At 47.4% G+C, this 26,979-nt stretch overlaps 3 protein-coding genes across 5 annotated transcripts; 1 reads left to right on the forward strand and 2 right to left on the reverse strand.

Moving 5' to 3' along the window:
* Positions 1-35: 35 nt before the first annotated feature.
* LOC110085718 (F-box/LRR-repeat protein 8) lies at positions 36-6,356 on the reverse strand. The gene is made up of 3 exons (XM_020806136.3): positions 6,224-6,356; positions 1,928-2,140; positions 36-1,117 (listed from the first exon to the last, which is right to left on the reverse strand). The coding sequence occupies exons 2-3, from the start codon at positions 2,092-2,094 to the stop codon at positions 121-123; spliced, it is 1,164 nt and encodes a 387-aa protein (XP_020661795.3). The 5' UTR covers positions 2,095-2,140; positions 6,224-6,356; the 3' UTR covers positions 36-120.
* Positions 6,357-8,055: 1,699 nt separating this feature from the next.
* LOC110085721 (F-box/LRR-repeat protein 8) lies at positions 8,056-13,673 on the reverse strand. Of its 2 annotated transcripts, XM_078380462.1 has the most exons (5): positions 13,554-13,673; positions 12,444-12,558; positions 11,639-11,778; positions 10,073-10,281; positions 8,056-9,196 (listed from the first exon to the last, which is right to left on the reverse strand). In XM_078380462.1, the coding sequence occupies exons 2-5, from the start codon at positions 12,466-12,468 to the stop codon at positions 8,221-8,223; spliced, it is 1,350 nt and encodes a 449-aa protein (XP_078236588.1). In that variant the 5' UTR covers positions 12,469-12,558; positions 13,554-13,673; the 3' UTR covers positions 8,056-8,220. The 2 variants fall into 2 exon arrangements, with proteins under 2 accessions (XP_078236588.1, XP_078236589.1); XM_078380463.1 differs by lacking the exons at positions 11,639-11,778; positions 13,554-13,673 and having other exon boundaries at positions 12,444-12,578.
* Positions 13,631-24,711, forward strand: TRADD (TNFRSF1A associated via death domain). Of its 2 annotated transcripts, none has more exons than XM_078380464.1 (5): positions 13,631-13,734; positions 16,190-16,342; positions 17,254-17,534; positions 18,592-18,838; positions 20,327-24,711. In XM_078380464.1, exons 2-5 carry the CDS (start codon positions 16,198-16,200, stop codon positions 20,632-20,634), a joined length of 981 nt encoding a protein of 326 aa, XP_078236590.1. In that variant the 5' UTR covers positions 13,631-13,734; positions 16,190-16,197; the 3' UTR covers positions 20,635-24,711. The 2 variants fall into 2 exon arrangements, with proteins under 2 accessions (XP_078236590.1, XP_020661796.3); XM_020806137.3 differs by lacking the exon at positions 13,631-13,734 and adding an exon at positions 13,788-13,997.
* The last annotated feature ends 2,268 nt before the right edge of the window (positions 24,712-26,979 follow it).

Raw genomic sequence — 26,979 nt, forward strand, 5'->3', positions numbered from 1 at the left:
TTCGTTCTAAAACAGCAGCTGCTCCCTTCAGGTTCTACCTGCACCTCCTGCTCTAAGACTACTTCACACTTTTTGTGTGTGTGTTCCCGAACGGTGGTGCCAGGTTTCGCTTTGATCCAGTCACTGGACGATCGTGGGTGGATTATCACAGAAGAACAACGAGGTGGAAAGGGTGTATCTATTCAGATTTTTGCAGTGGCGGCGGAAGGCAACCACCACCCCTTGGTCCACCAGGCAGAAGCAGTGGATCTCTCTCAGATGCACACACGCCCTCGCCAGCTGGATCAGCGAGGCGTTGAGGTTGTCCGAAGGGGCCGAATGGAGGACCAGTTTCTCTAAAGTCCTGCCGTAGATGCTGGCGACCAGCCGCACTTGATCCGCCATGTGGGTGAAGCCGTTGAAACGCAACGCAGCCACGGGGAGGCAAGGCTTTAAGATCTGACTCATCTTCCTCGTGGGGACCGTGGCCGCAAACTCCAGCCCTACGCGAAAAGAAGGGTGTCTCTCTCTCATCGCTGTCCAAAGTTCCTCTGGAATGTCAGTGTCCAAGCCATTGTAGAAAAGGTCCAGGAACTTGAAGGGTTCTCGGGTGGGTTTCAGCAGTTCCTGGAAAAGGTCCCGGGAGAGGGCAACGTAAGAAACGCCTAAGATGCAGAGTTTGGGGCAAGCTTTGAGGACATCAACAATTATCTCTTGCCGAAGCATCAGCAAGCCAGGTGAGTGGTTGTTGATCAGCAAGGTGCGCAGGTTCGGAGCGCAGCTGCCCATCAGCCCCACGGTGTGGTTGTCCAGAATGAAAGGCATTTGGCGGAAATCCATGTGCTGCAGGAGAATCTTGTCCAGACTCTGCAAAAGCCGCCTGAAGCTCTGCAGGACATCCTGGCCCGAATAGAAGAAAGGATTTTTCCCATAGCATACGATGTGGAAAGCTTGCAACCTGCAGCCGCTCCAGGCCATCACGTCCAAGATGGTGCATGCCAGCCTCCGGTTTAACTCCAGGGAAATGTCAAGTACAATCTTGAAGTACCTGATGTGGCCCATATGCACCTGGATCATCTTCAGCAAGAAGCTAGCGGTGTCTCCCTCATCCTCGCCCTCTTCTTTCTCTGACTCACAGCTGAAAGAGGACCGGCAGAAAAGAAATCAAGAGGGCGACACCAACATGGCAGTGAATCCACCCCATCCATTTGATTAAATATCATTTTACTGAATGCCAAAATAGCGCTCCTGCATATTTGTTTGTTCCAGCACTGGGGACCGATGAGTCCGACTTACAACTGACTGGCCATGTTGGCTTGGGGATTCTGGAAGTTGTAGTTCAAGAAGTTACTTTTTCAAGCACTGTATTAAGATAAGGAAAAGCAGCTTAAAGAGTTAAACCAGGCATGAAGAGGAATGTCTATTCCCTACAACGGCAATTCCTTTTCTTCCAAGATGGGATTGTTCCAGTGATGGGTGACAAAGGTTGATATTTGCAAGCCCGACTGCTGAAACATTCAGCTCATAAGACATTCTTTTATCCGATGCCATCTAGAAAGGATACCCATTCCCCTCAACATCTGGTTTGACCATCCAAAATTAACACTGTGTTGACCTTCCAGTGATCACAAAACAAAGCACGCTAATTGCAAGGTAGTCAGGTGAGGAAAATCACATGCTGTGACATAGAGATCATTTCTACAACTGGGAGGAGCACCTCTGCCAGAATTGTGATAAGTATGCTCACAGATTAAAAAATCAGAGGCTATTCCCAGCCTAATAAAAAACGCCAAAAGTAGGAGCATTAAAAGACACACTGAAGTGGACTGTTAGCAAATAAGAGCAAACAAACTATTCCTAAAAGCCAAGTGAGTTGCTGGCCAAGGACAAACAAGATCCCACTCCACCCCACCGCACCACCCAATGAGCTACAAAATATGCCACTTACTTGATTTCTGTGAAGCTCCAGACAGAACTAGCAGAAACGGCAGCAGCCCAGTGCTTGCACACGCGGGAGACACTGTGTCTGTCTCTTGCAGGAAGGAAGGAGAATACATGGGCCAGAACCTCTGCGGGCATAAAGTTCCAAAGGTGGAGGTCGGAGCTCATCATCATCCTTTGAGGCTACCGGCTGCAAAACCACATGGGCAGACGCTTCTCGCTGAAAAAAAGATCAGCCTCTGAAATGAACAGATGGTGGCCGGGGCCAAATTCCTAAGGAGAAAAATATTCCCAAGGGCTCGGCACCCACATGGCAGGTTTGAAATAATTAAATATATTTTTTTGGGGGGGGGGGTTACAGGGCCATACTGGTTGCAAGCCAAATATCCTGCAGGTAGCCACACGCAAGACCGTCAGTATATCCAAAACTTGGCCCGTGATCATTCGTGAAGTGAGGATACATCTTGCATCTATAGTTTTACATTAGACCTTCTTTCCAGACCTCTTGGGGAGGGAGAGAGATAGGGATTCAAGGAGGCAGGAGAGGGGGGGGAAAGAACCAGAAGAGGGAAGGGGAAGGATGATGACAGAGAAAGAAGGGAAGGAAAACCAGGAATGGAAGAGCAGGAAGGAAAGATTATACCAAGACAAGTGGGCTTCTCATGGTTAGATCACATTCACACAAATCTGAAATATAACTATTATAGCAGTGGTTCCCAACCTTGGGTAACCCAGGTGTTCTTAGACTACAACTCCCAGAAAGCCCAGCCAGCGCAGCTTTTGGTGAAGGCTTCTGGGAATTCTAGTCCAAGAACTCCTGAGTTACTCTAGTCTGGGAGCTGCGATCTTTTAGTAAAGCCGTGGTGGGTCACACAAACGGGCAGAGCTTTGTGAAACTTTTTTTTCTTATCAGATCTTATAGAATGTATATGTGTAAGTGTGTGTGTGTGTGTGTTTATATATTTTGTATTGCACTTTATAAAATGCAATACATATTCTGCATTTTGCTATAGTAACATTACTTAAAACTAAAATGATTTTCCATCTTAGAAACCCACAGACTGAAATAATTACAGTATTATGATATAATAATGCATTATTGTTTTATTATAATTCACTATACATTTATAAAAATATAATTATTATTTAAAAGACTGATTTTCCCTTTACAATTGGCCATTATTTCATCACCCTCCCTGGGGCACCCTGTTGAACAGTTGACAGCAACGGCTTGTTTAAATAACAAAGGCTTGCCAGATCGGTTTAAATGACAAAGGAAGTTTGTAAAACAATTAGAGGTTTCCCTTTTCTATGTAGACTGGCAACATTTCCAATCAACACTACAAGGCTTACTAAACAGCTTGCTCGGCTGTTTTCTGCTGAATTTCAGTGACAAACCACAATTTTTCACAGAAATAATTGGCTTTTTGTCTTATTCTGAGGAACTGCAGCCCACAAAAGCTTAAGACACAACCTTGTAAGTGTCTTTTAAGTGCCAGAAAGCTCAACTAGTACCTCAACCACGGGTTAAATCCTGCTGGCCCTTCTAGAAATGCCCGCCTTGGCGGACGACCATACACGGCCTCTGACACGGCACCTTCAGGCCAGGGGTAAGTAGAAGGTGAACGAAGGTCAAAGGGTGGGTTGCTGACCTGCAGCAAATCAGATGCGGCTTCTCCAGCTCCCCGTTGCTTTTTAGCAGTACAGCGGTGCCTCGCTAGACAGTTTTTTCACTAGATATTGGCTTTTTGCCATCGCTATAGCGATTCGCAAAACAGTGATTCCAATGGGGGAATTTCACTGAACAATGTTTGGTCCCTGCTTCGCAAACCGATTTTCGCTAGTGGACGATTTTGACAGCTCCCTCCGCGCTTGCAAACAGGTTTTTTTGGGACCTAAGCTTCGCAAGACAGTGATTTAAACAGCTGATTGGTGGTTCACAAAGCAGCTTTCCTATGGCCGATCTTCACTAGACAACGACGATTCTTCCCCATTGGAACGCATTAAACAGGTTTCAATGCATTCCAATGGGGAAATGCTTTTCGCTAGACAATGATTTTGCCAAACAGTGATTTCAGTGGAACGGATTATCATCGTCTAGCAAGGCACCACTGTAGAGGCAATTATTTGACTCTCTTATGTTACCTTGTTAAAAATCTTTCAGGGCTAGCCTCTCCTCCTACTCAGATGTAGAGCTGCAAAGGAAAGTCATTCCAGGATACAGCTCCTGGCATCTTAACAGCTGGTTCCATGCATCCCCAGCTAACATGATGAAGTCTCAAGCCACTTGTTACAGAACAAAGCTGTCTGAGCTCCCTGAATAATCCACCCAGACAACACATGATTTCTGACCCCGGGCCAGAAATGGGTGCCGTTTCTTTCTCACCATGTCTAAAAAGCCACTCTGAGATCCTCTGAAGGCGATAAAGCCTTCTGATACAGAGAGCCAACCCTCCCTTCCCCGTGACATGCCCAGTCCTCCACAGAGATCCTCAATGGCAACTGTCCCTCAACAGGATGCCAAAGTGCAATAGAGTAGGACCCCCGTACAGTAGTGCCTCGCTAGACGATGATAATCCGTTCTACTGAAATCGCTGTTTAGCGAAATCATTGTCTAGCGAAAACCATTTCCCCATTGGAATGCATTGAAACCTGTTCAATGTGTTCCAATGGGGAAGAATTGTCATTGTCTAGCGAGGATCGGCCATAGGAAAGCCGCTTTACGAACTGCCAATCAGCTGTTTAAATCGCTGTCTTGTGAAGCTTAGGTCCCGAAAACACCTGTTTTGCGAGCGTGGAGGGAGCTGTCAAAATCGTAGTCTAGCGAAAATCGGTTTGCGAAGCAGGGACCAAACATTGTCCAGCAAAATTCCCCCACAGGAATCACTGTTTTGCGAATTGCTATAGCGATCGCAAAAAGCCAGTGTCTAGCGAAAAAATTGTCATGCGGGGTAACTGTCTAGCGAGGCACCACTGTACCTGGGAGGGAAATCCTGCCATGGGAAGAAAACACAGATTAGAGCAAACTCTATTTTAAGAGTGAACACTACCCATAACATGGTCTCTGGCTCCCTCTACTGTTCAGTTCTGATAACTTCATCTTTTGAAATATATATTTCTAGGATCTTTCTTTTAATATTTGCAAACAGTGGATAAGTGAATCAAAAGATATTTTTCCTGCGGATAATGGGAGCCTGCTGTATTATGGGGTGGGGCTTCTCAGTGGTGGCTCTCACTCTCCCCTGGAATAGCTTCTTCCGCATCGTCTTTGACAGATTGTGTCTCACTTTAATTGGTTAATATAACTGGATCAATGACTCATTTGTATTGAAATAGTCTTATATTGTTCTCCTTAGGGTGTCTGTGTTAATGTATACTGCTTAGAGGTTTTATTGTGTCAAGTAATGCACAGCAATTACAATTACTATTTATTTTTAAAGGCCATGAAATATTAAAATACTAGCAACTCTAGATTATTTAAATATATTTCTCTGCATAGAGAATGAGGGCTGTATACTGCTTAAGGGCCTTCAAAATCCCATTTCTAGAGTCCACTGCAGCCTTGGGACGCCACCCGACCCCAGGAAGGTAATCATTGAGTGGTCGTTGACGTGCAAAGAATTAAATACTCCCTATTGTTGCATTTTCAACATATGGAATTATTTATCTCTATTTTGCAAAAAAAAAAAAAGATTCACCCCCTGTGGTCATGCAGTTTTTTTACCTCCCCCCCCCCCCCCACAATCCACAGGCAGACAAGATTAATGAGAAGGTCCAGGGCATTTGGGGGAAGGAAATTAAACATTAGCAAAGGGCCCCACCCACCACATGCACACCTCCCTCTCCCTGGCAGCAAAAACCACAGAAACTTAAAGAGCAAGCCATTGCTCTTTCAGAAATGCCACCCTTGCCTAAAAGCCTTGGGGCTGCCCTCGTCCACCCACATCCCTACAAGGGATCCTGGGGGATACAGAGGTCCTCCTGCCCAGGCCTTTAAGGTTGCCATGGCCCCCTCTTTCTCTTGTGTGTTTCCAGGATTTTATACAGTGACAGAGGAGGTCCTCATCTCACAATGGATCCGCTGCAACCTGCCTTTTAAGTAATCAATAAATGCATTTTTAAATGTTTTTAAATAAACAGTAACTTGGAAAAAAGAAACAACTAAATCATGTATAATGTTCCGCCAGCTGCTTGGAGTGGCTTAACTGGAAGAAAGGCAGATGAAAGTCTTAGGGCTGCGCGCAAGGAAAGTTTGCAAACGAATTGCGGGGCCAAACCTTTTTAAAAATAGCCCTGCCCTCACCTCCGCTGGGCCCTGGAGATGGGGATGGAGATTGTCCTTCCTTCTTTCCTTCCCGCCCGCGCTGCTCCTCCGTAAGCAGGCGCGCTCCTGGTCGCGCGCAGGCAGGGATCGCGCGCCCGAGGCGCTTCCATCGCCCTTTTGAAGCCGAGCCCGCACGTGGCGCAAGGAGCGCACCTGCGCCCGATCAGCCATCCGCGGAAAGGCGCGCGCTGTTGGGCTGCGCGGGCGCGGAGCCGGGGGGGGGGAACGGGCGGGTGGGTTTAACCCCTCCCGTCCCGGAGGAGGGCAAAGTCTCCCCGTCCTCCGTTCCCACCCCCCTTGCGCGAATGGTCAGGATCGGGGCGGAAGGATGGATGGAAGCACATCCCCACGTCTTCCTAGGCAGCTGCAATGGCTTCGATTCCAGAAGAGAGGCGGGGGGGGGGGGCGTGTAAAGAAATAAGCGACATCACACCGGGACTTCAGAGTTTTAAAAACTCGGAGATGATGCGCACCATTCGCGGGGTCTCCTCAGCCCAGCAAGTGAGAAGCCCTCATTTAGTAAAAAGATGCCACAGTGCTGTGGTTTCTCTTCATTTCTTCTGTGGAAGTCCCCCCCCCCCCCCAAATAATGGTCAGACTGACTTTTAGCCAAGAACCCGGGCAAGCACCCCTGTGGGACTTCGGTAAGATTTTGGGGCACCTGGCAAAGCACCCCCTCTGGATTGAGGGACACTCAAGTTCTTCTGCAACATCCCCAGACCCCGAAAGATGTGGATGGGGTCCAAATCTGGCTCATGGTTCTGAGCTCCCGTCTTTTGGAGAGTTGGAAACAGTAGGACCCCACCCCACCCTACCCCATATCTGCAGGCCTTTGGTTCCATCCCCTCCCACAGATGCTGAAAAACAGGGATTATAACAAACATAATAGCACTACAGATAGCATGGCCTCTGGCTTCCTCTAGGGATCCGTTCTGGTAACTTCATTGTTAGAAATATATATTTATGGGAATTTTTCTTTTAATATTCTTAATATTTTCAAACAATGGATAAGTGAATCAGCGGATACCGATCCTGTGGATAACGGGGGCCCTCCACATAGGATTTGAATGGCCACCTGTTGGGGTGCTTTTGCTGTGTGCTGCCCCTTGGGAGCACCCACAACCGGCCTCTACTCTAGGTCTGGGGTGGAGAAACTGAGCCGTACCGAGGTTGTTACCCAAACCCCACCCCCACCGGTCTGGCTGACCTCCCCATTCAGACTTCTTCAATTAATCTGCTCAAATGGTATAAAAGAGGATTTGGGTTACAGCTCTCAGAACATTACAGTTTTTGGTCAGGAAAAAAAAATCTTCCAAGGTTATGAACCATAAAGACACAGGAGTGGATAAGCAAACATCCTTATTTGCCAACTGCCATGAAGCTTGGCTTCATTCCCCATTCGCTCCTCCCATCCCCATATCCTTGACATAAGAAAGATAATGAAACCCCGTTGCACAGTTACACATACAGTGCATCTTTTGTTATACAAATAGTGTAACTTTCGGAAGTGAATCGCCACAAGTTAAGAAATCTCTGTAGACATTATCTGTTGCAGACTAAGCCGCATAGCAGATTAAAGCCTATAGAGATTTCTTAATTTATGACAAGTCACTTCCAAAAGTTACACTATTTGCATAACTGCACAACAGGCATATGCTTATGGCATACGTAGAAGAGGTGCTCCCTCAACTGGTAGAAGACATCTGTTTGTCACAGTGTGTGTGATTTTCTTCACCCACATATCTTGCGTTTAGCATGCTTTCTTTTGTGATCGTTCCCTGGAAGATAAACACAGGCTTAATTGACAAGTCTGATTGTTGAGGCACGTATTTATTAGGAAGTCTCCTTTTGGGATGTAAAAACAGATTAATCTCAAGGGACTTGCATTTCCTTCCATGTCTATTTTGACCTTCAATTGGTGGACCCAACCACGACAGTCGTGAACAAATAGCACACTCTTGGGTCAAACTTCAAAATTACTGGACCATCGTTGCTTGCCAAGGACTGCGTTCTTTGGTGGTCTTTAGCGTGTACCGTTTCAGTCCCTTACAGTGGGCGAGGAAGGCATCGATCACAGTTTGACCGACCACACAATAACAATGAATCTCTTTCAACCCGACACATGCTTTGGCCAGGTTGATCAGGGAAGAGTTGAGGTCCTCAGAGGAAGTGGTGTGGAGGACCAACCTCTCCAAAGTCCTGCTGTAGCTGCTGGTGACAAACCTGATCTGGTTCACCATGTACGTGTAAGTGTTTAGCTGCAATGTTGTCACGGGGATCTTGGGCTTTAAGATCCGAGGGATCTTCCAGGCCGGGACCGTGTGGTCAAACTCCAGTTCCACATGGAGCTGTGGGTGCTTCTCACTCACGGCAGCCCACAGCTCTTCGGGGATCACAGGAATATATTTGTCCAGGCGCTCGCAGAAAATGTCCAGACACTTGAAAGGTGCTCGATTGGGCTTCAGGAGCTCCTGGAAGACTTCCTCAGAGAGGCTGGCGTAATAGACGCCCAAGGTCGAGAGCCTAGGGCAAGCCCTCAGCACCTCGACCATCATCTCTGGCGTGACGTTGCAAACTAGGGTGCGATTGTTGATGAACAAGGTGTGCAGATTTGGGCTGCTGGACGCCATGAGGCGCACCATCCCGTCGTCCAGGGTGAAGGGCATTTTCCGGAAATCGATGTGGAGAAGGTCGGCTTTCTTCTCGCTTTGGCAAACTTTCTGGATGCTTTGCAAAATATCTTGGCCGGAATAGAAATACGGGTTCTCTCCTCGGCACTCAATGCTCAGTGCTTGCAATCGGTGGCTCTCCCGGGCCAGCATCTCTAAAATGCAGGTGACGTTCTTCCGGGTGGCTTCCTCGGACTGGTCAAACACAATCTTCAGGTGCTTGACGTGGCGCAGGAAGTGGTGCAAACTCTGCAAGGTGCCTCCGTCGTCGGCTTTGTCACACCTGAAAGACCACAGGGAAAGGAGAGATCACAACAGCACTGAACAACAGCTTAAGAATGAACAGCCAGGTGGACCTCAGACTTGTTGGATCCGCTTTGTTTTCTTTAATTAGAGCCTGCCCTTCCACAGATCAGAGCCAGGTGCAAATGGAGGTCACGACAGGGGAGTCAACTCACAACGGCACACAATGACCCATAAATAGCTGGAGCAGCCAATCCAGACATACAGTCGAAGGTGCAATTGTGCAGCAGGAAAGAACACGAAATGACTTGCTGTGAAGTCCCACCCAGGAAGTCAGGTTTTCCTGGGTAAATTCTCAGTACAGTGGTGCCTCGCTTAACGATGTTAATTCGTTCCAGCGAAATTGCTGTAGAGCGAAAATGTCATAAAGCGAAAATAAAAAACCCATTGAAACGCATTGAAACCTGGTTAATGCATTCCAATGGGCTAAAAACTCACTCTCCAGCGAAGATTCTCCATAGGGGCAGCCATTTTCGGGTACCTGTCTTGCCAAAAATGGCTCCTACACACAGCGGGGAGCCATTGTGAGCACCCAGCGGCCATTTTGAAAACCCGACAATCAGCTGTTTTGATCGTCGTAATGCGAAGAATCGGTTCCTGAACCAGGGAACCAATTTTTGCAAAGTGAAAAAAACCCATTTAGATCATCGTTTTGTGATTGCAATTGCGACTGCAAAAACACTGTCGTAAAGCCGATTCGTTGTAATGCAGGGCAATCGTTAAGCTGGGCACCACTGTAAGAGGAATCAGCAGAGAAAGCAGAGGAAAAGGCCAATCTGCAGTTGTTAGCATTTGGTTAAAGGTAGCTCTGCAGCAGTCAAGACGAATTTGCAGGAGGCATAGCTGGTCTCCTTACCTGACTTCTGTAAAGGCCCAGACAGAACTGGAGGTAACAGCCGCTGCCCAATGCTTGCACACCTGGAACACGGCGTGCCTGTCTCGAAGAGGCAAATAATAAAATATGTGGCCCAAAATCTCTTCGGGAACATATTCCCAAGCCCCTGAGCCTAGTGCAGGCATGCTTTCCGAGCAGCTCTTGGTAAAGTCGAAGCGTAGATTTTCACACTGGAGGGGGGGGGGGAACGGGTGAAACATCATAAAATTAAAATGTTAGATCCAAGATCAAAGGTTAAGGACAAAGTTCAAAAATTCCAGTTTCACTTGGATTAAATTTCTCAGCTGCTCTCAGGATGGGAAAAACGGAGACAGGCTGATTTGTGCTTTCGGGACTACATCTCCCGGCGCCCTCCAGGCCACACCAAGAGCTGTGGTCCAAAAAGCACAAGTCTGCAGACTTCTAGAGGAAACATGGTCACTCCTACATCCATATCCACATGCCAGCCATCTGAAAAGGGAGCGTGCACCTAAAAACCGCCATTGACCCTTGTCCAGCAGGCCGAGGCAAAGAGGCAGCCCCGAAACCAGCAAAACCAGGGAGCTGGACAGGGGACAGATTGTACTTGTCCTAAGTGTGGAAGGGATGGTCCCTCTCGAATTGGCCTTCTCAGCCACACCAGATGCTGTTCCAAGTCCTCCATACAGAGCACGTGACCATAGTCTCTTGAGACTGAAGGAGGCCTACACAGTTACTATGGGGTTGGTTGACTCTTGTTCACTGTTTTAATTTTGATACTGATTATCAAATTTTATGACTGAATTTTATTTATGTCTATGGTGTGATGCTGTAAGCTGCCCGTAACAATGGCCTGGGCACTAGATGGGCAAGGTAAACATTTTAAGTTAATTCAGTAATTAATCATTTCATTTGTTGTGGGAGATCTGTCTAAATATCTCCTGCTGAATTTTTTTTTCCCTGGGACATGCTGTTCAAGAGGCATTTCCTTCTTTCCATGAAAGATCTCCTGATCAGGGCAAGGGTGGGGGGGAAGCCCCCTCAAGGGTGCAAGCTTCTGGATGTCACAGGAAGTTGTGGTCAGCCATGGCAAGGAAAGAGAGGGAGGAAACTCTCCGATCGGAGTGGCCACCTGGAGCTTTGTGGTAAAAAAAACTGTCTGTAAAATGACCCCCAAGATCTCTCAATGAGACTGGAACAGATTGCCATCTGACACCCTAAAGGTGGATGGTTGCCAGTCAGCGTTAGCAGGGCGCGGATGGACGGAGTGCGGTGTGAATGTGCAGAACGCCTGCTTCCCCAGAATGTGGGAGAAATTTCTCTTCTTGGCTTCCCCCCCCCCCAGGGCGAGCATCTCAAAACACAGCTTCCCCACACCAGGAACTCCCTCCCACCCCTAGGGTCCGCCGTGAGGTCTTTTTGGCGCAGAACGAGCCAAGCAGCTCTAGAAAGAACACGCCAGCTGTCCCTCTGCCAGTGTTATTTTTAGCTGCCTCGGGGAAGGCAGCTGGCGCAGTTTGCCTGGAGCCACAGGCACTACTCAAGAGGAGGATGGTGTTCCACACTTACCCACGAGAGCGGGGCCTCTCTCTCTCTCCGGCCTGCAGAAAGCCTCCGGAGTCCAGCCTTTGCACGGAAAGGGTTGGGAGGAAGGCCGCTGGTTAAGCCCTGTTTGTGTTCGGAATCCCGAAAGCAGCCAAACCAGGGAGCTGGACAGGGGACAGATGGTATTTGTCTTCCGCGTGGAAGGGACGGTCACTCTCAAATTGGCCTCCACGGCCACACTAGATGCTGTTCCAAGTCCTCCATACAGAGCACATTACTATAGTCTCTCAAGACTGAAGGATGCCTACACCCTTTCTGAAAACCGTGAAGTCACTTCCTGGCTTTTGGTGCAAGGCTGCGGTGTGTTTTTTTTTTTTTTTTTAATAGGCCTGACACCAAAGGAAATCATAGCTTGTTCTTTGCTCGTCCTGACTCACCAGGCTTTCTTCTCCTTACATAATTCTAATTAAACAATTTAAAAAAACCAACAAACAGCAGCGGATGTTTGGAAACTAGCGTATTGCGTGTGAAGGGGCCAAAAGGGCAGGGGTTTATGGTCTTCTACCCAGAGGGCAGGACTAGAACAAAAGTTACAGGAAGGGAGAGGTTTGAGCTGAGCATGAGAAGAAACACCTGAAGGGTAAATGAGCAGCTGGCTGGAATAGGAGCACTTCGCTCTGCAAGAATTTTGTTGCAGGTGGCCCTCAAACGTGCTATGTAAGCTTCTGGGTGACACAGAACGCTTCTTCAGGCAGCCCAAGTAACCTAAAAGGAAGCTATGTCTAACAGAACAAAGATGAGCAGCCCAGGAGAAACACATCTGACTTACCATTGCTCGTCAGACGGTGACGCATCTACGGGGTCGCTGCCGGCGAGCACTGACAAAGCCCTCGCATGAAGGAGGAACTCACTCGTTGTTGTTTGGATCTCAACCCTTCCCTTCCCTTCCAGAAGCACCAGGCAGAAAGCGAGGAGTCAAGGGTGAGATTCACGGCAGCATCCATTTCCCAAAGGAAGACCCAGAAGGAGGAGGAGAAATCTTTTAATCTTAGGCCCAAGGAGGAACCCCGCCTCTGCTTCGCCAGCAGGACATCCCACACCTCCAAAAGGAAAATCAAGAGGCTAGTCCACAAGGCCCACAAAGAGCTTTGGTTATAAAACAGGCCTCTTAACATTTACAGTTTCAGAATAATATTTCTAATCCGTGCAATTACAGTTTTAAATTTTTATCCATCTCTTTTGGGTTAAGCCTTGATTTTCTTTCTTTCTTTCTTTGAGTGCCCCCTTGGGCCCCCAGGAAAAGAGGAAAACAGGATTTAAAAAAAGAGAGAAATAAATGAATAAAAAAACAAGACCGACAGTGCTTTTTAAGAAGAAGAAAAAAAACAATGTTGCAAGAAGTGGGCTGCAACCAACAAAAGCTCTTCCTGAAACAATTTTATTTGCTTTAAGGGGCTTTGATATTATTTTTGTTTTTATTAGGGCTTAACTTGAGGTTGCCACAGAGTAACCTTGCTCTCTCGCTCTCCCTCTGGGACCATCGTCCTGGCGGGGTTGGCCACCCGGCGGGCCCCCCTTGGCGCAGCTCCTGCGCAGAAGGAAAGGGGCCCGGGGGGGGGCTTCTCCTCCACACCCCCGGGGTCCCCCCTGAGAGACCCCCCTCCCGATTTGGGGGTGCCTGGAAAGGGCCTTCCTGTCCCCTTCCCCGCCCCGAGCCCTTGAACCATCCCCCCCCCCGAGCACTTTACGCAAGCCGGCCCTTCGAACTTTGCCTGGGCTGGGTGCGGTCCGTGGCAGGAGCCCGGCGCTCTGCTCATGCTCTAAGGCGGTCTTTTCTTGCCTACTTCCTCCCTCCCCCCCCCCAGCTTTTCGAAAGAAGGGGCGCCACCCACGCGTCGCGCAGCCGACGGACTTCGCCCGGACTCACCGCCCGACTTACCCGGGCACGGACGCCCCCGCGCCCACCGGCCCCCGCCGCGATTGCCTAGGGCCCCCTCCTGATTGGCTGCCCGGGCTTCCTGGAAGGCCCGCCCCCCCAATAGGCAGAGAATGAAACGGAGGCGGGGGCACGGGGGGGGCGGCCAGCGCAGAGCCCTCCCCCTCCCCGGCCGGACTGACAGGTACCCGGGGCATCTCCGGGCCCAGGAGGGCGAAGAGAGGGGGAATCCCCTCCACCCTGCAAAGGGGGAGCGCAGGGCTGGGAGGGGGGGCCCAGCTGGGAGTCCCTTTTCCCCGCCAAGAGCGCAGCGCGTGGACGCGTGTCGGTCCGCCCGTCTGTCTGCGCCTCCTCCTTCCTTTCCCACAATGCGCCAACGCGGAAGGCAGCTGGGCTGGAGCTCGCTCTGGAAGCGCCCCAGCCGCCCCACGGGACCGGCGCCGGAAGGTACCGGGGAGCGGGGAGAGAGGGGGGGTCCCCCTTCGGAAGGGGGGCGCGCGGGATCGGCCGGGTTCCAGGCGCCCAGAGATCACGAGAGATCCAGAGATCTCCTGCCAAGCTTGGAAAGCCCTCCGATGCGCCTCGACTTTCCGTGCGCCGGGACTTGGCTGGGGAAAGAAGCTTCTCTCTCTCCCCCACCCCCAATATATCCACCCCCCTCCGCCTTTTGGACGCCATGCGCTGTATTTCATTTTATGTTCGCGTCTTTTTTGGTTTTTTTCAACGCGGAGGCGTGGAGACCGATGTCCCGGCACGGAGCGCAAAGAAAGAAACAGAAAGAAAAGTGCATCTTTTCCTCTCTGGTTTGGAAAGTTTGCCCCGGGAAGTTTGGGCGCCTCCAAGACCCATCATCCCCGGGTCCTGCTGGGCAGGGGCTGATGGGAACTGGAGGCCTAAGCCTCTCCCAGAGGGAGGGCCGATGGCCGTGGCAGGCAGGCTGGAGGGAGGGAGGGAGGGAGGAGAGCCTCGCCGGGGCGCTTTTCCGGGAAGCGGCGGCGCTTCGGTGCGGTTCCGGGCATTGTTGGGGGGCGGACGCTTGTGGGAGGCGATGGGGCGTTGGGTTGTCCCCCCCTCTACCGGGCGAGTGGCCACTTGCACGCGAGATCGTGGGGGGGGGGGGGAAGATCCGCGCTTTTCTGCCCGGCTTCCCGCACGCGTCGGTGACCGAGTCTGGGCCAAAAAGAAGAAGCCAGGATTCCTTTTTGCTCCGGTGGCTGTTTTCCAAACTGGGTGCAAACTGGTGGTAGTGGTGGCGGGGGTGGGACTAATCCGGAATACAGGCGCTTGCCAGTGCGGGTCCTGTTTATTCTGCTCTTAGAGGAAGGAAAGAGAAAGAAACTAAGGCTGAGACCGCGTTGGCCCTTTTGGAGTTCGCTGATGCTGTATAAACAGGGTGACTTGAAGCGGGCAGGGAGGGAGGTGGGGAAGAGAAGCCATATGCAGGTTTGGGGCGATCTTCAAATCCAAATGGCATTTGTTGTCCTTTCACTTTCCACTTCTGGTTTGGTGAAGTGGCTCGAGAAGCAACCATTTCAGAGCGTCAGCAAATTGACCGCTTCCCCTATTCCTCTGCGGAGAGGAAAGAGAGAGTGGATTGTTTTTTGTTTTCCCTGTGCTAGACTATCGCTGATGCACTGCATCACTTGGATTAATTTTTGAAAAATATTTTCTTTGCCTTGTTCAAACTGCCGGTCAAGAAACTGGCAGTTTCTGCCTGCAGCAGTTTCAAATGGCACTTCACCAATCAATCAATCAATCAATCAATCAATCAATCAATCAATCAATCAATCAATCAATCTATCTATCTATCTATCTATCTATCTATCTATCTATCTATCTATCTATCTATCTATCTATCTATCTATCTATCTATCTATCTATCTATTGATTTAAGTTATTCAGCACATCAGCTATGTTCTAGTGGAGGCAAAAAATAACATTTCACTTCTTCTGTCCCCCACCACCACTTAAAGTTCAACCCATGAAATCTACTGGATGCCTGGACCAAGTATGAGCTCACTGGAGGAAGAAGAACAGTGCAAGTTGGGGGCTCCTGTTGTACAGGGGCAGTGATCTCATTTTGGGTTTTAGTCCAAACTTTACAAGAGCCACTCAAGGTGTTGAATTCTGCCCCCAAAATGGGTGCAACACCTTAGATAGCGTTCAAAACATTCAAAGCAAAAGTCATGAGCTTCAAACCCCTACCCCTCTCCCACACACAACTGGAGCCATCACCAACCTCCACTGGGTGTGATATAAATGGAGGAGATAAATAAAGTCTAGGGGATTTGTGGTCCAGAAAGGGTAAAAAAAAAAAGAACGTGAACATTTATCTGTTTAATTTCTACCCTGTGTTTCTCCCTGTAGAGGGACGCAAGGTAGCTTCCAAACGGTTTCAAAAGACAAATATGGAAACAATTACTGTACACAATATAAAATTGCATTATATGAAAAAAAAAAACCTAATGAAACACATTAGTTATTAAAAGGCCAAAAACAATCCCCCTTTTAATGGCAGATCTAGGGCCAAGAAAGATTTCTGCTGAGCATAGGGCAGTGATTTATGGGAATACATTTTCCACATGGCCAGAATGTGGCTGAAAGGGTCCTGCACATGATGGTTTGGTGTTTTCTTCTAGAAAGCAGAATGATGGGAGACAGTCCAAACGTCTGGGTGGGGAGCGCTTACCTGTTTGTCCAGTCGACGTCGGAAAAGGTCCTTCTACCTATGCTCTATGGAAACCCACAGCAGAAGCCAAGTGTCTTCAGGGCATTCAAACTGGCACTAGCAGGTACGTATGCAGGATGAGGCCTGCCCTTGGCAACCGAGCATCTGGCTGGTACCTCTGCAGGCAATACCACAGTTAGCCAGTTATGACTCAGCATGTTTACCACCAAGTTGCCCCAGGGAACATAAAGGCTGTCCACACTCAAACACTCTCATTGTCAACTAGTGGGGAATCAAACTCCCAACCCAGGTGCTCCTCCTCCTCACTGAGCTATCCAGCCAGCCTGAGCCTAGCAACCTCTTTCTAATTCCACCCCCTTCCTTGCTTCCCTGAATGTCATAGTTATGCTGGCAAAATAGCAGGCATGCAAGTCCACGTGGCGAATTGCCACTAATTAATGAATTGCTGCTTGGATTCCTGGTTATGTAGCAAGCCACCGGAATGGTGAAAATGAGGAGTCGAACAGGGGACTCATTAATTAGTGGCAATATGCCACAATTGGTTACATCACAGGCCTTCTACCAGTCTAGCTATGCAGCAGGATTTTAGCCTATGTGTATGTACTGACAAGTGATCCACAGTGCTTAAATCCTTCAGGGGGTTTCAGGTACTGCTGCTGGTTGAAGATGCACTCTTGGGTGGTTGCTTGAAGCAGAAAGCTTGAGCTGCCACACCACAAGACCCTCAACGGAGCTGTCTTAGATATTCTGTTCGTCTCTCTACTCCAGTATTGCTTGCTTTGATTGGAAGCACCTTTCTAGGGTCTTAAGTCCAAAAGAGGTTGCTCTCAACATGGCGACTGGTTATTCTTAGAGATGGTGGGATAGAACCTGTGATGTCTTACACACAAAGGCAAAATTCTCCTGGTTCACGAGAGACAGCAGGCACAAGATTAAGAGCAAAGCCGTCCTTGAGGCTGATGAGTTGACTGCCATTGAGTCGTCTCACTCTCCTTTCTCCACTTCCTCCTCCAGACTCCACCGGCAGCCTCCATGGGGTGGACGTGCTGAAGGTGTACTGTAGTGAACCTCACTTGATCGTGCAACTCAAGTTCTCCAAGGAAGAGAACTGCCGGAGGTTTCTCCAAAGTTACCGCGAAGGAACGCTCCAGGATTCTCTCCAGAAGCATCTCAAAAACACCTTGTCGATGGCCAGCGTGGTCTCTGTGGAGACGGAGCTGAAAGCGGGTGCTGAAAAGCTGGACTCTATGATTCGGGAGGAGGACCGGTGCTTGGCATGCATCTACAAAGAGAAGGTGACCTTCAAGGTTCAGGCTAGGGTTGGCTGCAAGAGGAACAAAATCATGGGCATACTAGGGTGCCAAAGTTAAAATTTAGTGTCTGAACCATCCAGGTTCTATAGAACAGTGGTTCCCAACTCTGAGTCCTCAGATGTTCTTGGACTACAACTCCCGGTAGTAGAGATGTAAAATTTCTGGACATTTTTAAGCCATACAAAATGACTTTGGGGAAAAACTGGGGGTCTTGTGTGTGTGTCCCCCCCCCAGTTTTTCCATCCCCCCCCCTCAAAAAAAAACTGTTTTATATGGCTTCAAAATTTCTGGAAATTTTACATCTCTGGTTGGGACTTCATCTTGCCTACAGATGGGAAGGCCTGGCGGGAAAAACAGAAAAATTGAGGGGGGAAAAAGAAAAAAAATTCCTCCTGTCTCTCCCCCCCCCCCCCCAAAGACATTTTGTATGGCTTCAACATTTCTGGAATTTTATATCTCTATCCCGACGCCTTCCCCACGAGTTGTGCTAACCAGGATTTCTGGGAGTTGTAGTCGGAAAACATCGAGGGACCCAAGGTTGAGAATCCCTGGCTAGAGAAGAACCATTTGGTTTCTCCAGTGGACGCACTTTACCTAACTTTTATGTTGTACACACAAGGTTTGGCTTTTGCATCATCCTGAGCATAAGTAAAAATGTGGCACACTGAAACACCAGTTTTCCATCTCACAAAACATCCCGCTGGAAATCCTATGGCATCCGTGTCCCATTTTGGCCGGTGCTTGCCAGCCCCTCATCTTGCTTTCATAGCTATAAAGGTCTAGAAGTGTTTTCTTTCTTACACAAAAGTTGACATGTTCAGGATATGTTGGTGTAGGGATTTCAACATTTATCTATCCAATGTTCCAGCCTTACTTTTGTACTCGGGGAAACAGAAAAGAGAAAGCTAGCAGTGGGTTGCCAAGGAGTTTGTGACGAGTGTCTTCAGAGAGCCTGACGAGACAAATATGAACGTCTTAAATATTAACATTGGCTTTAAACGTCCTTCCCACTGCCATCTTCTATGCATTCATATTTCAGCCTAACCGTCTCAGGGACGAGGAGATAATAGAGCTTGAAGAATCGCTCCTGCACTTGAGTTGCTCTGAAGAAAGCAAGACCGACCACAGCGGCCCCTCGTCACCCTCTCGGTCTCTGAGTTCTTCTACCCCATCTTCAAATTCTTCGCTTCAGTCTCTGAATTCTTCACCCCCGTCATACAGTTCTTTGGAGATTCCAGGCTCTTTGCCCCAGGCCGATACTTTCATCTTCCAGGACCAGCCGTTTGGTGAGTGATCTGGAAGAGAAAACCGGGAGCACTTTCTTGTGAAAGGGTGAAGAAGGCTGATATTTTTTTAAAAAAAGTCTTAAAAGCAGAAAGCTAAAGACGTGCATTGGGTCACAGTCTCCTCAAGAGGGTGCTGTGTAGACCTTTAAGGGGAGAAATTAGAGAACAGTAGTGAGGAACCAGTAAGAACCATCATCTCTAGCTAGTGTGACTACTGGTCAGAGTTGATGGGAGTCGTAGACCATCAGCATTAGAAAAGGCCAAAGTCCCTCCCATGCCTGATACAGAGCAAACGTTTAGAATATCCCTGTTTTAAAGCCCCCTTGGGTTCTTTCAAGTAAAACATTTTAAATAAATAAATAATAAATATTCCCAGGCATGCTCAGAGATCCAAGAGGGAAGTATCTGCAGTTTTTAAAAAAAACAGTTACATTCAATAAGGTGCATTGACCATTTCTATCCTCCCCTGTGGACATCTTCTCTCTCTCTCTCTCTGCACGCGTCGCCCAAAACCAGTGTTGGTATCTCACACCTTCTTGTTTCACCGTACACACTAGGACAATTCCTCACTGGCTTTTCAATGGTTCAAAACAAACACATAAAAAGCAACCCTCTGCATCCTCTCTCTCCTTGGGGAAGCGGGAGAAAGTGATTCTGCTGAGGGACACGAGAGCTAAGCCATGTGTTCTGGTTCGATCCTGGTGATCACACCTCCCGGAACCGAACCAAAACAGAGCAAACCAACCTCCACTTAAAAAAAAAAAAACACCACAACCTAGTAATTCCTTCCAGGGGCCCAAAAAGGTGTAGGTAGGGATAGATAAGGGTTGGGCTGGCTTGCAGTTGCCTGAATGTCCATGGGGGGGTCCCTGGAAAATGGAGCAAACCAGCCCATTTCCAAACCAGTCCAAACCACGGGACAAAGTGCTGTCCGACTGTACAGTCGTGCCCCACTTAACGATTACCCCGTATAACGACGAATCCGCTTCACGACGATGTTTTTGCGATAGCAATTGAGATTGCAAAACAATGTTTTAATGGGTTTTTTTCGCTTTGTGACGATCGGTTCCCTGCTTCGGGAACTGATTCTTCACATTATGACGATCAAAACAGCTGATCGTCGGGTTTTCAAAATGGCCGCCAGCTGCTCAAAAATGGCTCCCCGCTGTTTTTAGGAGGCATTTTTCGCAAGACAGGCACCCAAAAATGGCCACCGTATGGAGGATATTTGCTGGACGATTAGGTATTTCGCCATTGGAACGTATTAACCGGTTTTTAATGCGTTTCAGTGGGTTTTTAAAATTTTGTTTCACGACGTTTTCGCTCTACAGCGATTTCGCTGGAACGAATTAACATTGTCAAGCGAGGCACCACTGTATTCCTAGTTCCAGCCAAGTGTGCAAGGATAGGACTGAAGAGTTGAGCACATCGGCGTATGCCTAAGATGCCACGTTGAATGACATTTTGTCTTTTGTTTCTTCTCGGAAGCCAACAGACGAATCACACCGCAGGACCATCAGAAGTTTGCCAAACTCGTCTCCAAGAAATGGAAACAAGTGGGTCGGTCCCTGCAGGCCGGCTGCCGCGCGCTCCGGGATCCCGTCATCGACAACTTAGCCATGGAGTACGAGAGGGAGGGCCTCTACGAACAGGCGTACCAATTGCTCCGCAGGTTTATCGACTCGGAGGGCAAAAGGGCCACCATACAGAGACTCATTGCTGCCTTGGAGGATAACGGCCTCCTGAGCATAGCAGAAGAGCTTCTGGGGGTCCACGAGAGTAATCACGACGCGTAGGGGGAAAACCCTGGCTTCGGACAACTAGCCAGAGGACCTTGCTGTTGAAGACACTCATGCATCTATGGATTTCTTGACTGCACTTTAGGGATCCAAGAGTAGATCCCCCCCACACACACACACACAAAGGAACAAGAAACAGAATTCCAGTTGGAAGGCCACCATCTGCTTCGGGTCCAAATAAGGATGCTTTGGGGAAGGTGAATACACTTAGGAAGCAGTGAGAAAAAATGGCATCTTCTTAGCAGAAACTGTTGTATGACGAGATATTTCGGAAGACGGCCCCCGTCAGACATCGGTTGTTAACTGAAAATCCTTATAGAATCATAGCTGCAAAACAAAAAAATCTGTCCAGATGGAGGACAGGGTAACTCACTGAGTTAGAGTTAGCTCTTCCTGGTTTCATGATGTTTTCATCATTCATGAACTGTAGCATCCATTTATGTGCATGAACATGTCATTCTTGGATTAATCACCTAGACCAGTCTAAGTCTCATTAGCCTTCTGTAGGCATTAAAAAAAAAAATCAAAAGCATGGAGGGACAGATCTTTCGCCCCTAATCTTCCTGTTCGGACAGGGAAAAGTTAATCGTTCTACTCATTCAGTTGAGTGAAGCCTCAGTATTCAACATTTGTTTCCTTCATCCCTTCTCTCACTGAGTTTGAGATTGTCATACAAAACTTTGCATCATTTTGGATCACTCAGCACTAAAATATTAGAGAAATGCCGATTCAGTAAATGTTACAGCACTATAACCCTATAACGCTAGACATCATCATCCTGTTAATACAGTTCAGAATCAGTGTTTTAATCTGAACTAAAATATCAGTGCACTGCCACTTAAATGGGTGTTATAGCGCTATAACACTAAAATGCAAAATGTGTTCATTATATCTTGCTTTTCTTCCAATAAAGCAACCCAAGGCAACTTATAAAACATTTAAAAGACCAATGTTTAGGACAGCTAAAATACATTACAGCGTGTAAATGCTGTTAACCATGTTTGCATGGTTAAATTTCTAAATTAAAACTATGTAGAACAATTTAAAAGCACACTTAAAAAGGCAAAAAATACAAACTCCCCTATGAAATCTCTGGCCAGTTTAGAAGACGAAATCTGTTCCTGAAGAACAATGACTTCTCTGGCAATGGAAGGACTGCATGGAGCGGGTCAAGGTGGTTTTCATTGCTCTGATTTTGCACAAGTAATTTAATATACTGCCTGTTATTAACTGGTTTCATTGTCCTTCCAGGCAGGAAAAGGTTTTAGGGCCCTCTAGTGCCTAATTCTGACATTGCACACTGAAAATTATAAACATGCAGAGGGCAAAAGAAAAGAATACTTCCCTTGCCACTTGCATGGCATAAAACCTGAAAAAAGGCTGTCAAAATGTACTTTAAGATGTCCTTTTGAAAATAATGACTCATCATCCCAAGTAACATAGGTGCTACTCGTTAAACTGAAAAGTAACTATGCTTAACTAGTCTGAAGTAGTGGACTTGATCCACAAAAGCTCACATTAAAATACAGCAGTTAGTCTTTAAGATGCCACAGCATTTTTGTCTTCTTTATTTTTTCACTTTTGTTCTGTTTTGCTTGATATGCTTAACTACTGGTTAAATTACTTATTTCCCAAAAGTAACTAGTCCCAGGTAGCAACCCCACTTGTAACAACTTTCTTTCAAGCTCTGATTTCAATTTGTTTTCTTTATCGCAAACTGCCTTGCATTGTTTTTTTTCCCCAAGTCTGGTAAGTGGGTTATCAATCAATTAAATAAGTAAATGATAATAAATACATATTACATGCAATGAAGGAAGGGAGTGTAGGTGAAATTAACTTCAGTGAGATCCTTTCCGATGCCCAGTTTGAAAGCAGAAGACACTGGTGTCACTGTAAGGACCTTATCACTGTGTTTTTCAGCCTTTAGTCTTCCCATAATTTTCAGAAGGCAAGGATGGGTAACGATCAGGCCTTCTATGGGGCTGAACTGCTGGGTAGCTCACTGGTTTAAGTCTCTGGCTGTAGAGCCAGAGGTTGGGAGTTCAATTCCCATACTGTGCCTTTTTTTGCAGGGGCTGGACTTGAAGATCCATAGGGTCCCTTCCAGCTCTACTAAGATGATGATTATTAGAATCGCTGCACTGCTCAGTGGTTTAGGTAGGTTGGGAGCTCAAATCCTGCACTGTGCCTTCTTGATGAGGCTGGATTCGATGATCCATAGGGTCCCTTCCAGTTCTGCAGTTCAATGGTGATGATTAATCAAGTCCAGAACCTCTGAAGAAACACTGGTTGAGAAAGCCCTTTTGACATGATCTCAGCATCCCACTGAATTCCCAGGTTTCTCACTTAGCCTCCAACCGGCCAGCAATGAACTCTGTCAGGATGGACTAGCTGCATGAATCTGGATCTCGGACGCAGGAACCAGCTCTTGCAATCTGTCCCTAAATACTTGAACTTTCAAAAAGGTGTTAACTTTCAGAAGATACATTGCCATATTTATGAATGTCATTGCCATGCAAACTGAGTCCCGTGGCACCGTGGTTAAACTGCAGTACTGCAGTTGAGCCTCTCTTCACAACCTGTGTTCATTCCCTACGGGCTCAGGTAGTTGGCTTGAGGTTGTTTCCGCCTTTACTCCGGTAAAATGAGTACCCAGCTTGCTGGAAGTATTGTTTGCATAATGATGTTGTAAAACACCCAGAGAGTGGTTTAAGTGCTCTGGGGTGGTATAGAAGCCAAAACAAGAAACAGAGAATGTACGGAACTCCAGGGTATTTTTAAAGCCTTGCAGTCTTAGGAATTTACCTTTTCTAAGAGCTGGCTGCAGCTTTCTAATCTAAAGCCATAGAGGTGGAGGTAACTTTGCTGGAGCTTGTCGCTCTGGGTCAAGGCACGTTGCCTGAGATTTCTGTCCTCCGGGCTGTCGCCAAAGTAGCCAGAAGGGCACGATCCGTAAACAAAAAGGTGGTGCTGGGTCAGGAGATTTAGGCGGAAGCTCTGAGTTTGCAGGGGTGTGTGTGGGAAAAGCAAACCTATTTCAGGGAAACGTGTAAGGATTGGAATTCACCCCAGATGGTGCCACGTAATTGGAATGCATGCAGTGATCATAAAATACTGACTTCCCGAAGGGGGGAAAGGAAAAGGAGAAAGAGGTTTGGGGTGGGATTTTATGTACAGGACACCTTTTCTGTTTGCAACGTGAGCTGTTTTGGCCGCGATCCGGCGGAAAAAGGGGTGTCCAAGTAAAATAAAGCAAAACCAGTCCTTGTCAGGCTGGCCATTCAGAAGGTACCAAGTGAGAGGAGGGAAAACTGGCCTGATTCATGACCGGAAAGGCGACATTTCGCAGGCCACCCGGATTGTTACCCCAAGAAACAATGGCCCGAATCCTGTAGCTTAGCAAAGTAAATCACACTAGAGGAAGCCCATTGAATCCGTGGGGATTTGGTGAGCCAACTCCTCCTCCCTAAGTTCCGTTGAGCCAAACAGGCCTCCTCGAACAGCCACTGACGACACCCAAGATGTCGCGGCTAGAGTAGGCCCATGGCCATTGACGGCTCTACCAGGATCCGGGGTGATATTTCAGCCACGACAGCAGGATTTTGCCTCACCCCTGATGCACAAGGCAAGGAAGGAATCCCAGCAAAAGGTGTCTCATCTAGACACTGCACGGGCCTCTTTTGCTTTAGCAGGATCGTTACCCTCCTGCGTGGGCATAAACACGGCTTATTGTAATCATTTCAGAACAGGCGGGTATGTTTCCAAAGACTTTTTCTTATACTCCCTGTCCCTGGATGGTAGCTTTATACTTCTCGTTAAATGTCAAAATGAAGAGAGAGAGAGCAATCTATTTACTACATGTTTCTTCCTTCTAATAGGCACTAACTTTGATATTGTTGCGATTCAGGTCCTTTTGACTGTTTTGCCTTCTGTTTCAAAACACTTAACCTTCATTGTTCAGGTCTAACATGTACTGAATGTACTCTTGATCTGTGTCTTTTTTTTTTCCAACAAGCTGTTCCTTTGAAACCGACGTAAAGCCAAAATAGCAAATAAACTGTTTATTTTGAAAAATTGTGTCTTCTGTTTACGGGAGACCCCTCTCAGGAGTTTCCCGGGGGTCTAAAGAGAGCCTTACATGATCATAAGGATAAAGAATAAGGAGAAGAAGAAGGTTATAAGCAGCAAATGCTTTCAAGTTACTTTTTCAACAGCGTACCTAGCTAGTAATGGCCATGAGTTACTTTTCAAACAGGGATAGCAAGGAACAGGAACTAATTGCTTTTCAAAAGTAACTTTTCAAGTTTCTTCCCCACCTTCATCACGATCAGATTTATGGGAAGCTGGTTGTCCTCAAATTATGGCAAAGGCTTTTTCCAACAGCCATCTAGTAAACTCATAATAAACAACTTTATGTATGGCTACAAACCGCTTTTCCTAAGGTGGGTTGGTAGTGGTGGGTGTCACCTGTCGAACCACTAATTTACTGGGATGTTTCAGTCTTGTGGCATAGACATGAACCTTATCACTAGGAATAGGTTTTTTAATTATTTATTTATTGAACTACAAATCCCATAATTCTCCATTCTGGGCTCTCTACCTGACAGACATCTAAATGTGGCTCACCTGAGAAAGGCCTCATCTGGAAGGTTGACCTAGGTCTTCCTCTGCCCAAGCATCTTTAATCATCCAAGGCAACAGCCCCATCACTTTTTATATTTCCCCCCTACAGGCTGCAGTACAACTTCCAGCCCTGAGATGGCAGTCTTCCCAAACCATCACACACCTATTATCCAAGGCACAGGGCTTTGGTTGAAGGGAACACTTTTATAAGAGGACTTGCTGAAAGTAACTGGCATAAATTGCTACATGAGCAGCTGAGACCGCAGAGCATCAGCCTGCAGAACAAGCAATGAACCGTGTGGGAAAGCCTATGGGCTGGGCCTCCAGAGCGTCAACCCGCAAGCAAGGAAGCCCCCTAATTTGTCGGTGGGTGAGGGGAGATCGAGATCCGCTCCCTTTTTTGCAGGAACTAGGGCAAAACTATGTTACTTTACAATAATAAACTCTCTTGCTGCACAAATATAGTGCGCGATCATAGTGATGTTGGAAACCTGAACACTTGGAAACTATTAAGAAAATACTTCAAACTCCCTCGGCACTTGGTCTCTGACCTCAGAGTATCCATTTTGGAGCAAAATAACATCAAAACCAGATTCCAAAGCTAACAAGCATACATTAAGAAGTTCAATTTAATCTCTTGGGGCTTAAATAAAGATGGCTTTTTATTTCATTATGTGCATCAATCCATGGCTCCCCTATTATGTATAGCAAAAATGATTTTTCCAGCCAGACAAACATATCAGTTCTGCCTTTAGCTCCAACTACACATTTTTATTTTATTTTTTTGGTAAGATCAGCTTTACTATCTCCTGGGGTCAGTAACTGGCAGAACGGAACTGACCATGGTAGGAATATTTATGTGAACCAATCAATCCGATGTAAATCAACGTCCAGAGTTCAGAATACGACCGACCTGTCTTGTATCTCTTTTCATTCTGTGACACACATTAAGCAAAGCCCAATGTGTGGATACAGGGTCAGACCCTGTAGATCCGGTAGCTTCCCTTTGGATGTGTTTGTGGAAGTTCACACCAAATAACACTTGTTGTTATAAAGATGCTTCAGAACTACATGCCTTTTGCAAGGTAACCCTAATCACTTTTAAAATTACTATTTCAGTTACAAGGAGGGCAAGTCTCACTACTTTTATGTGCCAGGTAAGCCGCTTGTAGTATTTCAATGAGTGTTTAAAAAGTAATTAAAACAACTATTGATTGCCTTTGAAATATAGTGAAATAAAGAGTTATTTTCTGAGACAGTCCCTGGTTTGATGAGATGGTAACAAACTACTTGTTGACTCGCCTAACTAATAATTATGGGTGGAGGAGGGCTTAGAATTGCCATAGAAACCCATTTGTTTTTAAAAGGATCCGGTTCCCCCACAGGCTAACCTCTAAAGGTGAAATTCGGGCAGGCAGATGTACTCAATATTCGGTCTAGCCCGAGGAGCCCCTAACCAGGGGCATTCCTACCTGAATCCCAAGGCAGTGTCTGGAAAGCTGTCCGGGGTCAAGCCGGTCCAGGTCTGCCTGAGGTAAAGGAGGAGAATCTGTGGGCCGTAGTCCAGCAAGCCTTCCACTGAGGAAGGATTTCGTTTGCAGGATTTGGCCCACTGGTCTGCCTGAGAGGAGGGGAGTTTTTCTCACCAAAGAGGCCACCTACTCCTGAGGAGCCCATCCTGGCCGCCTGGAACCTCCTTTGCCTTGTAGCTTCCTTCCC

The sequence above is a fragment of the Pogona vitticeps genome, chromosome 10 (genome assembly GCF_051106095.1).
Source record: "Pogona vitticeps strain Pit_001003342236 chromosome 10, PviZW2.1, whole genome shotgun sequence".
Taxonomy (NCBI): domain Eukaryota; kingdom Metazoa; phylum Chordata; class Lepidosauria; order Squamata; family Agamidae; genus Pogona; species Pogona vitticeps.